The sequence below is a fragment of the Schistocerca piceifrons genome, chromosome 7 (genome assembly GCF_021461385.2).
Source record: "Schistocerca piceifrons isolate TAMUIC-IGC-003096 chromosome 7, iqSchPice1.1, whole genome shotgun sequence".
Classification (NCBI taxonomy): domain Eukaryota; kingdom Metazoa; phylum Arthropoda; class Insecta; order Orthoptera; family Acrididae; genus Schistocerca; species Schistocerca piceifrons.
The window spans coordinates 80,669,632-80,681,638 of NC_060144.1; the positions used below are offsets into that span (position 1 = coordinate 80,669,632).

At 42.4% G+C, this 12,007-nt stretch overlaps 1 protein-coding gene across 1 annotated transcript in view; it reads right to left on the reverse strand.

The window, feature by feature from the left end:
• LOC124805445 (venom carboxylesterase-6-like) overlaps positions 1-12,007 on the reverse strand; it is a 135,751-nt gene that overhangs the window by 67,748 nt on the left and 55,996 nt on the right. The window contains exon 5 of the mRNA XM_047266007.1: positions 2,736-2,935. Within this exon, the coding sequence (XP_047121963.1) occupies positions 2,736-2,935 (200 nt within the window). The remainder of the gene's footprint in view (positions 1-2,735; positions 2,936-12,007) is intronic.

A 12,007-nucleotide genomic window follows, 5' to 3' on the forward strand; every position in this document is an offset into this window, starting at 1 on the left:
AGAGTGGTTTATCAAACGCCACTGTGCGCGCCGTAATGGGTTCAAATGGCTCTGAGCACTATGGGACTTAACATCTGAGGTCATCAGTCCCCTAGAACTTAGAGCTACCTAAACCTAACTAAACTAAGGACATCACACACATCTCTACCTGAAGCAGAATTCGAACCTGCGACCGTAGCAGTTGGGCGGTTCCGGACTGAAGCGCCTAGAACCGCTCGGCCACCGCGGCCGGCGCCGTAATGAGTCTAATCTGGTCTTCACCATCACTGCTGGAGCGATAAGTACGGGGTTGCAGTGCATTTATAAATCCACCGCTTAAAGCTGGCTCTTGAAACTTCATAAGTAGTTTTTCTCGGAATAATTTGCGCCTGTCTTAGAGTGCCTGCCATTTCTCTTTCTTCGGCACTTTCCTAACACTCTCGCATGGGTCAAACAAACCTGTGACGATTCGTGCTGCCTTACATCGTTTTAGTTCAATGTCTCCTGTTAGTCCTGTTTGGCACGGGTTCCACATACTTCAGCATTGCTGCAGGATGTGTCGCTCGAGTGTTTCGTGAGCAATATCTTTTGTAGATCGATTGCGATTCCCCAGTATTCTACCAATGAACGGGAGTCTACCATCTGCTTTACCTACCACTGAGCCTATGTGTTCGTCCAATTTTATAGATTCCAGCTGTGACTCATTGATATTGTAGTCATAGGAAGTTACTTTCCAGAATTATGTGAACTGCAGTACGTGTTTTCGTTTTCTCATCTGCACAAATTTACATTTATAAATAATTAAAGTAAGTTACCAACGCTTGCACCACTTCACATTTTTATCAAGATGAGACAGATTATTTGTGCAGTTTTTATCAGACAGTGCTTCATTGCAGCTAAATGCATCATCTGCAAAAAAGTCTCAGGTTGCTGTTAATATTCTCTGCAAAGTCACTAAATTACAACATGAACAGCAACGATTCCAACAAACTTCCCTGGGCACACACGAAGTTTCTTCTACAACTATCGACGGTTCTCCATCCAAGATAACATGTCGCACCCTCCCAGCCATAAAGTCCTCAATCCAGTCTCAAATCTGGCTTGATACCCCATACTTTTGATGATAAGCGTAGCTGTTCTTCTGAGTCAAATGTTTTCCGTAAATAGAGAAACACTGCATCTACCTAATTGCCTTGACCCATGACTGTCAGGATGTCACGTGAAAAAAGTGCGAGTTGGGTCTCAATTGATCGATATAATGTTACTTTAAATCCGTCTTGATTGTGACGTAGCATGTGAAAGTTGCTGAATTGGACGGGTTACTCCTGTAACTTAAATATCAGATCTGAAGATGGTTCTGAATGAACCGAAACCGGTCATATGAATAATAAAAAAAAAATTTGCAATCAAGACGGATTTAAAGTAACATTATAAAATCACTGATTGCTGTTATCCCATTAGACATTATGTCTGTTTTTGCAAAAATCAATTGATCGACGTTTTCGGAATCAGTGCATCGCGTGGAGGAAATCAATCTGCTGGAGATACTTCATTTCAGCCCAAAATGTGTTCCAAGATTCGACAACAAAAATGGACATCAAGGAATTGGACGGCAATATTGTGAAATATACCTGGTATCCCTCTTGATAACCGGTGTGCGCTGCGCTTTCTTCTAACTACTGAGGACAGAAACAGATTCTGGTCCAAATAGAGGCTACCTGAGGCGCAAATTCGATATTGAACCTGACGAGTATTCCATAAGTCCATACAGCTTCGTTCGATTTTGACGATTTCACCTGTTTCTCAATATCACTGAGATCAATATCTACATCACATATCTTTGCAATGGTGTGAGAATTAAATTGGGACAATATTCCTGGATTTTCCATTTTTAAGGAACATTGTACATATGCAAGTCTTGTATGTAACAGTTTTGTAAGAGAAACGTGTCATAAAACATTCTTTTTTCGAAATAAGAAAAAGAAAAATTGCTACGGAATGGATTCAGTTTCTTCGCCAACATATGCTAAGGACTTCCTTCCGGCATTTCCAATAACTTGTCCTTTGTTACAGCGTTGGCTGGGGAATCAATTAGTTTTCAGCACTTAATTAGTATGTAAGGACATAATAGGGCTACGTGTCAGTTAATTAAGGATGGAATAAATGGCTGGAGAGATGTTGAGTGTGGGGGACGCAACACTGTGAATGGGGGGGGGGGGGAGGGTGAATATCCTCAACATGTAACTAATTAGTTTTTAGGTAGTTTAGTGGGAGCCATTTACTAAAGATTCGGGACGATTCTTCTCGGAAAGGACGAGGAATGTTGCGCCACGAATAAGTTTACTGATGTATCTAGGGTTTTATTAAAAATTTTCGTCAGCCGCGGCCGGAAGGTAGAGCTTACGGGAGCGACGGACACGTCAGGTAGGAGGCATTGGCAATGTTGTTATTAAGCAACCGGTTCTGCGAGGCAGGTTTACGACACAACTCACAGGCGAGGAAGCATTGCAGGCAGTATAATCAAATGTGGAGACAGTTGTGGAGTAATCAGGTCCAACAAAATAAGAAACACACATGGATTCACACAAGCACAACCCATACAGACATGGCCACTGTCTATATTGGAAGCTAGACAATAGAGCACAGGGAATTTAGACTGACACCAGTTTTTTATTACGTTTTGTGAGGACACGTTATGCGAAGCAGAGAGCCTATTCTGTGTATCCTCTGACAAGAGCGGGCTTACGGTGACTCACCTCCGGAGACAGCAGCTCGTCGTCGTGGGTGACGAGGTCGGCAGCGTCCTGCGCCAGGAGGAACTCCAGCAGCTCCCGCGAGTCGTTGGTGGAGAAGCCGAGGGCCTCTCCCAGGCGGAAGGCCCTGACCGCGGGGTCGGCGCCGACGCCCCAAGAGCTGACCGCCTCCCCGCTGTGCAGTATTGCGCCCCGGAACAGGCCTGCAACAAAGCGACGTCTACGTGGTCATTTGCAGAAACCGAATCCGTCAACCACCCTCTGGATGGTGATATCGATACTGCCGCAATAGAATGTGTTAGAGAGCAAAACGATGCAGCAGCCTACATAAAAATATTTTCTAGATGTACTTTTCTCCCTTTTTTTTATGAGCTGTAACTGATCGAAGGGCTATTGTTAAAGGTAACGAGAAACATAAAATGCAAACAGACCTACTCACTACTCAAGAACATGTTAACAGGCAGGAAAATCAAAGTCGCACTTCTTGGCACGAACAGCAAGAGAGCATCTCTGAGTAATGGCCTGCCACAGGGCTCGGCGCTACCACCTTCTCTCTTCAACTGGTGTATAGCCGACATGCCAGAAGCCAAATCACGTAAATTTGCATGCGCTGACGACCTGGCCACCGCGTATCGAAGTAAAAATTTCAGCGATCTCGACGAAACAATGAATGGAGACTTGGATGTCCTGAACACCTATTACTCCAGGTGGTACTTACACCCAAACCCCAAAAAACAACCAGCACAATAATGCATCTTAACAACAGAGAAGCACACACAAAATTACAGCTTTCTATGAATGGGCAGCAGATCAGACACGAGAATAAGCGTAAATACTTGGGTGTGAAACTGTATCGCACTCTGCCAGTTGGTGTGGCCGAGCGGTTCTAGGCGCTTCTGTCTGGAACCGCGCGATCGCTACGGTCGCAGGTTCGAATCCTGCCTCGGGCATGGATGTGTGTGATATCCTTAGGTTACTTAGGTTTAACTAGTTCTAAGTTCTAGGGGACTGATGACCTCAGATGTTAAGTCCCATAGTTGTCAGAGCCATTTGTATCGCACTCTAACAAACAACACACACCTAGAAAATACAAAACAGAAACTAAAATCCCGCAATGCTATCCTTTCGAAGCTGGCTGGAACGACATGGGGATGTGGGGCAAGCACTTTGAAGGCCTCAGCACTAGTTCTTGTCCACGGCGTAACTGAATACTGCTCAACAGTCTGGATGAGAAGTGCAGTCGTAGCTAAAGTGGACGTCCAGCTGAGGGAGACAGTATGAATAATCTTGAAAACACTCAGGGCCACCCCCCGTGCCTGGCTCCCTTTCCTAGCCAACGTAGAGCCGCCTGGAATCAGGTGATCACAGCTAGCCCTAAGAACATAGTACCAAAAAATTACAAACAACCTGAACCTCCCTATCCACGAAGATCTAACAGCTACAAACAGGCTGTAATCCAGGACAGCTTTCTGGAAAATCGGCGAAGGCTTCAACTGAAAAACAATCTGGAAGGAACTATGGGGTTCAAGTGCACGCAAGAAATGCAATTTGGTGGAAGATCCCAACAACAAGATTGAAGAACTCAACCTTCCAAGGAAACTGTGGACAACTTTGAACCGCCTAAGAACAGGTGTCGGCAGATGCAAGCAACTAATGAAGAAATGGGGCCTGTCAGACAGGCCTGAATGTGAGTGTGGTGAAATCCAAACAATGGACCATTTACTTGTGTGTGAAGTGTACGTGTATGATGGTGATTTGAAAGTCATACACAGACTCAGTGACTCGGCTTTGAAGTTGCTGCCAAGTATTTGCAATGTTGTGTAGTATTATAAGAGCATCTGTAAAGAGCATTGTTACGATAGTTACATAAGTATATTGTAATTAATGTAAGAATGATTGTATATGCCAAACGAGTAAATAAATAATGAACTGTAACGAGGTGTGTCGTCGTTGCTGTAAACCAGAAAGCGCTTTCTCACACCGCCTGTTAGTGGCTGGAGCAACTTGGACACATCTAGCCGCTTACTGGTTGAGTTCGCGCAAAATGACGAGCCGCGAGCAGAAACTCATTCTCGATCTCAGCGCTGGGCGAGTCCACCCCTCTGTTCAGCAGGGGAGGCCGCTTCAGTTGCCTGTCGCCTACCGAGCCGTGAGCTATGTCCTTTACGGACGAAACATTATCTGCCCACCTCGGCTAAACTGCGGGAATGGAGACGTGCGCACGCCGGTTGCACTGCAACCTTTCTCAAACGATCTTAAAGTAAATTGATTGTCACACATCTCACTGAATCATTCGTCAGCTTCGTGATGAACTGCCCATTTTCTCCATTAACGATCATACTTACTGTGATACTTCTGTATTAAGTAAGGTACTGCTCGAAACTGGAATAGTTTACAATGTGACATAGAAGTCACTAAGAGTTTTCATTTGTCTCCTATTAGATCACATATTGCTGCATATCAAGTGAAGCAAATATATTGAATTTTTCTTTAGACGCCAGTCTCGAGAAACCAGATTGTACGTAGTGTGCTTATTTTCGGTCAAGTGAGCAAACAGTGGAGTCAAAGAGAAATATCCGTAGCATTCCTCAAATCTCACAAACGCTTCGAGATACTGAACGGTTTTTTGGCAAATGACTGTTTTATGTTGTCTCATTGTTTCACTGTCTCTGTACCATGGGAAGCAAGGAGAGGATGTTGTTTTGTCGCCGAGATCCTCTTTCTACAACACAAACTGTATGCATAGATTAACTAGGTTCTTTAGTCATAATAATGGAAAGTTGCGTATCTCAAGATATTCGTTGTGGTACGAGCTTTTCTGTATATTCCAAGTTATCCTTAGTGCTGTTAAAGTACAAGTCTGCTATGCCCACTATTCTGGTTGCTATGTGCTGCCTAATTCTGAACTAGAGTCTGTGACTGCGGCTCCAACTCGGTGACACGCTGGAACTTACTCAGTGCGACAGACTGCGACAGACTCGAACTAACTGGCCCTCCGGTCCACACTGGCGACCCTAAATACTAGCGGCCGAGAGGGCGTTGGTGGCATGTTTCCTGCGAGTCTATTTCTGGCCCCTGTCGATCGACACAAAGCCTCTTTGCCGCATGGTGTGCTGGCGCCCGCTTACGCCAGCACAGATAGCGTGCAAAGCAGAAAGTATTTTTCCACACAGCTAACAAGCGAAACTTTCTTATCTACTGCAATATACGCTTTAAGACAAAAAAAAAGATGCACCATGAGGGAATTATCTACATGAGATGGAAATTAGTAGACATGATGTACATCAACAGACAAACAGATGATACCAATTTCATAAAAACTGGATGATTTATTCAAGAGAAACGGCTTCACAAATTGAGCAAGTCAGCCGGCCGGAGTGGCCGAGCAAGCAGTTCTAGGCACTTCAGTCTGGAACCGTGCGACTGCTAGGGTCGCAGGTTCGAATCCTCCCTTGGGCATGGATGTGTGTGATGTCCTTAGGTTAGTTAAATTTAAGTAGTTCGAAGTTCTACGGGACTGATGACCTCAGCTGTTAAGTCCCATAGTGCTCAGAGCCATTTTTTTGAGCAAGTCAATGATGCCTTGGTCCACCTCTGGCCTTTATGCAAGTAGATATTTGGCTTGGCATTGATTGATAGTTAAATGTCCTCCTGAGGGATACCAAGCCAAATTCTATCCAACTGGCATGTTAGATTATCAAAACCCTGACATAGTTGGAGGGCCTAGCTCATAATGCTCCAAATGTTCTCTGTTGGGGACAGATGCGGCTACCTTGCTGGCCACATTGGGGTTTGGCAAGCATGAAGATAAGCAGTAGAAACTCTTGCCATGTGTGGGCGGGCATAGTCTTGTTGAAGTGTGAGCTTATGGTTGCTTGCCGTGAAGGGCAACAAAATAGGACCTTCAATATCATTGACATACCACTGTACGGGTGCTTTGGATAACAACCAAAGACATCCTTCTATGAAAAGAAATTACACCTCAGACCATCACTTCTGGTTGCCAGTCCTTATGGAGAGCGACTGCCGGGTTGGTATCCCAGTGCCGTCTGGGGCGTCTCCACACACTTCTCCGTTGGTCGTCAGTGCTCAGTTCGAAGTGGCAATGAGATTCCAGGCCGAAGACGTGTTTGGAGATGGCCTGAACAGTGGTGGGATGCCAATTTGACTGTACGCCCGCCACACGGTCTGACAACCCTGAGTCACGGTCTGAGTGTCATTTCTTTTCATGGCAGCACCGCTTTGGTTGTCATCTGCGGCACGTCAATGATATTCTGAGCCCTGTCTTGTTGCCCTCCATGGCAAGTCATCGTGAGCTTACATTTCAGCAGTCACATGACGAGAGTTTCTGCTGTTCGTCATTGCGCTTGCCAAACAATACTTTGGGCAGAAAGGTCGCCGCGTATCTCCCAAATTTAGAACGTTTGGATCATTATGGGCAGGGCCCTTCAACCATCTCAGGGTTTTGACGACCTGATGCGCCAGTTGGACGACATCCCCCAGGAGGCCATCCAGAAATTCTGTCAATCGATGCCAAGCCGAACAACTGCTTTTATGAGAGCCAGAGATGGACGGACACGTTATTGCATTGCTCAATTTGTGGAACTCTTTTTCTTGAATGTATCATTCCATTTTTGTGAAATTGTAGTCATTTTGTTTGTCTGTGCTTGAAGATCACATCTACTAATTTCCGTCCCATTCGGATAATTACTTCATGATGCGCTGCATTCTTTTTCTTTGTTTTGGCTTAGAGTGTCGTTGAGTGATTGAAGGAGCCAATTGTTTCTAATGATTGCAAAGGAGCACAAGACATTCTCGTTTCCAAGAAGTGTTGTTAAACAGATGCACAAAACTATATCTCTGATGTCGTTCTGTTGTCAAATTTCGGAACACATTTTACGCTCGCGTATTGTGACATTTCTGGAGACCGAAAATTTCCTCTGTAGAAATCAATATGGGTTCCGAAAACAACGATCATTTGAAACTCGCTCTGTTCGAGAAGGAGGTAGATAATGTCTCCCATGTAGCTGCCCTGTGCCTTGACTTCCATAATGCATTCGATAGTTTCGCATTGCCGCATAATGAACAAAATACGAGCGTACGAAGTATTAGACCAACCGATAGTGCATAAATATGCCAGTTTCACACACATGCTCCACAGGATAAACAGAACACCCCTTAAACCAGGAAACTAAACCAAGGAACTAAATATAATCAAACAAAGTGCTGTTGAAAACGACTACAAAACAGACATCATAAACAAACTCAGCAACAAGGTAAAACGGATACATGCAGCACACACAGGCAATACAGCGGACCACACCACTTCAGAAACAAGAGAGAGAGACGGTACACACTAACATGCAATAACAAAATATCACATAGAATAGGAAACATCTTAAAAAATCAAGGGATCCCAATAACATTCACAACAAGCAATACAGTTCAGAAAAGACTAAGACCAGTCAGAAAAACCTCAGACAAATTCAGCAACGCTGGAATATATCAACTCACATGCAACTCTTGTCAGGCCCACTGCATAGAACAAACAAGCAGAAATTTCCGAACGAGGTACACAGAGCACATGAGAGCTCTAAGAAGTGACAGCACACATTCAACATTCGTAGAACATCTAATGAACAAAAACCGTAACCCCACTAATATCGAAAACGATCTACGCATTCTGAGAAACAGCAACAGTCTATACCGACAACTAACGATAGAAGAAAATTACCACATACAAAAGGCTATAGTAGAAAGAAATAAATGAAAACACAACACTCTGGAACAACACACTCTTTACCGCTCTGAGAGAACTGACGAAGGACACAGAACAGAAAGCACAAAAAAATGGTTCAAATGGCTCTGAGCACTATGGGACTTAACTACTGAGGTCATCAGTCCCCTAGAACTTAGAACTACTTAAGGGGCTCCGGAAAGGCTCAAAATCATGAAAAGTTCAAGTTTTACTCTTTTGCGTTTTCTGAATCTGCAGACTATTACCTTTTAATAGATATATAATTTATTCAATTCCGAAGACTACAACTATTTTTAAATTTTTTTAAAAATGTGTTCTACATGGGCGTGACCCACTGTGGCGCTGTTAAACTGCTGTCAAATGGTGTTATTATTAACGTTCGTGTTCATCAGGTACATTTTAGTGATGTGAGATAAAGTATGTGTTGTGGCTAACCTGTGATGGTTCAATATATATCGCTGGTGCGATTGTCGATTGTTTCATGTTTATTTACTTTGTCGTTATCTCGAAAATATTCGTAATTAATTCTGTTTCTTGAGTCTCTGTTTTGTTGAAGTATAATAATGAGTAAAAGTAAAGTTATTAGAAATCCTCTGAAGGCTTTTAAGAAAAGGAGAAATGTTGGAAAGCCAAAGGTATGTGTTATTACTGTAAACAATAAAGACGATAACCAAGTGAGTGAACCTAACCTCTCAAGTACACCTGCCCATAGCAGTCAAAGTGGGAAAGAAAATACTTCACAGAAGAAGCTTGGTTCAATGAGTGAAAACTATGAATGTTTTATGGGCGAATCGGATGTGAATGAAATATTTGATATGTCAGTTCTCAAAGGAATTTTTTCAAACTGTGTAAGATGTATTCATTGTAGTGAAGTTGGTCTGGAACTCTCCATAATAAAGCACGTAGGACTTGCTAGTGAAATACAACTGAAATGTGATAAATGTTCATACATGACCACCTTTTGGAACAGTGTTGCAGTAACTGCAACTGAAGAAAATGGTAGCAAAATCTACGAACACAACATTAGATTTGTTTATTCCTTGCGTTCAGTTGGTAAGGGTGCTACTGCAGGTGCAATTTTGTGTGGCATCATGAATCTTCCAAATCCCCCAACCAAGTTTACGACCTATAATAAATTAATAGGGTCTAAAGTAGAAGATGTCTGTATAGAATCTATGAAGAACGCTGTGGAAGAGGCAGTAATGGAAAATAATGGTAACAGAGATTTGACTGCAGCGTTCGATGGTGCCTGGCATAAACGGGGACACACATCTCTTCATGGTGTAGTATCTGCCACCAGTATGTATACAGGGAAAGTTTTAGATGTAGCAGTAATATCAAAGTATTGTAGATGTCCACAAAAATATAAAGGTACACATGAAAATAATTGCAAAGCTAACTATAGTGGCAGTAGTGGAGGAATGGAAGTGGCTGGTGTTGCCAGTATATTCCAGCGTTCTGAGGCGTGTGATAAAGTGCGATATATTAATTACCTTGGTGACGGTGATTCTAAAAGTTTCAAACATGTTCAAGGACTGAATCCCTATGGTGATGATGTTGTAGTGCAGAAATTTGAGTGTATTGGACACGTACAGAAGCGACTGAAAGCTTCGTACAAAAAAACAAAAACTCAGTGATGGTAAAGGGTTGGATGGGAAGGGAAGGTTAACTGACAGTGTAATTGACAAAATACAGAACTATTATGGAATGGCTATTAGGCAAAATACACAAAGTGTCGACGAAATGAAGAAGGCTGTTTGGGCTCTTTTTTTTCATACTTCTTCAACCGATGAAAATCCCCAACATAGCTTGTGTCCCAAAGAAGAAGACAGTTGGTGTAAATATAACAAAGGATTGCTAACTGGTGAAGTGTACACTCATAAGCATAGTCTGCCTCATGCAATAATGGAGGTGATAAAATCTATTTTCAGAGACTTAGCAGCACCTGAACTGTTGAAAAAGTATATTCACGGAAAAACTCAAAACCCCAATGAAAGTGTAAATAGTGTTATATGGTCGAGAATCCCCAAGACTGTATTTGTTGGAATAGAAACACTTCACTTTGGTGTGTATGATGCTGTTGCGACTTTCAATGATGGCAACATTTTAAGGTGCAATGTATTTAGAAATATGGGAATGAAGATAGGTTCTAACATGGTACGAGCGATGCTTGCTTTAGACAACGAACGCCTTCGGGCTGCAGACAGGACTGTAAAGAGTCTAGAAATACAAGCAAGAGTAAACAGGAGGAGGAACAAGAGGAAGCTGGAGGAGGAGTTTGCAGAGGATGAAGATAATCCATCCTATGGACCTGGAATGCACTAAAAAGTTAATCCAATATTTGTCGCTCGATTCCCAAAACTTTTATTTTCTCATACTAATTACATGTTTTCTAAGGATCTTCCAAACATATTTGTTTCAAACTTTCAGTAAATGTTACACAGTACCTACTGCATAGTTTAACACAGCCTTTTTCAAAAAAACTGTATATTTTTAATATATATAAATAAAAAATTGCAAAAAAATGTTGTGAATTTTCATTACAATTGAAAAAAAATCATCTTTAATAACTGAACTAAAATTTTGTATAATCCCTGTGTTAAGTTGTAGCCCATATTCCAATAAATAATCTGTAAAAAGTTCAACTTCCTACCTCAAATGCTTTGTGAGGAAAGATGTAATTTATAAGCGTTATTTTAACATTGCAAGTATATGGCGTTCCGTAGCCCCTTAAACCTAACTAACCTAAGGACATCACACACATCCATGCGCGAGGCAGGATTCGAACCTGCGATCGTAGCGGTCACGCGGTTCCAAACTGACGCGCTTAGAACCGCACGGCCACACCGGCCGGCCAGAAAGCACACACACGCAAAAGAACCACTTCCCCATCACACACAGAGACATAAATAATCAACAGAACTCGTCGTAATTCGCGTCGTTTTCGATAGCCTTTCTCGCCGCTTGCAACACGCCTCTCACGACACACGCGAACAGCAAGATGGCGTAGTATTCAGGATCAGAAACAAAGTGCAAAAGTTTTGTTTTTCTGTGTAAAAAGCAGCCACACACCATCCAACGAACGTGATTACACGGATAGCTAAGCAACAGCTAAATACACACCAAAATAACTGGTTTGCACAAACACTACCACAACCCCAAGCATATACTGCTGACATACGAAGTTCACCTTTGAGTACTTGTTTACTAACAGCCGCTCACATGGTTGCAGATGACATGATGTTCGCTAAGTATAAAAAGACGGCAACAGAAAAAAGAGCACAGAAAATATGTCACAAACAGCGCCAATAATAGCTTAAAACATGCAATAGCATACAATAAATAAGGTAGTATGAAAGTATCAATATAAAACTATGTTTCAAAAGACGATTTGTAAAAATGTAATAATGTTTTACTGTGTTTGTACAACCATACCATTTTCTGCATGTTTTAGATTTAAAAAAACCACTGATGATGGTGATATTTGTCGCCGAAACTAGTTTGGCATAATAAAGAA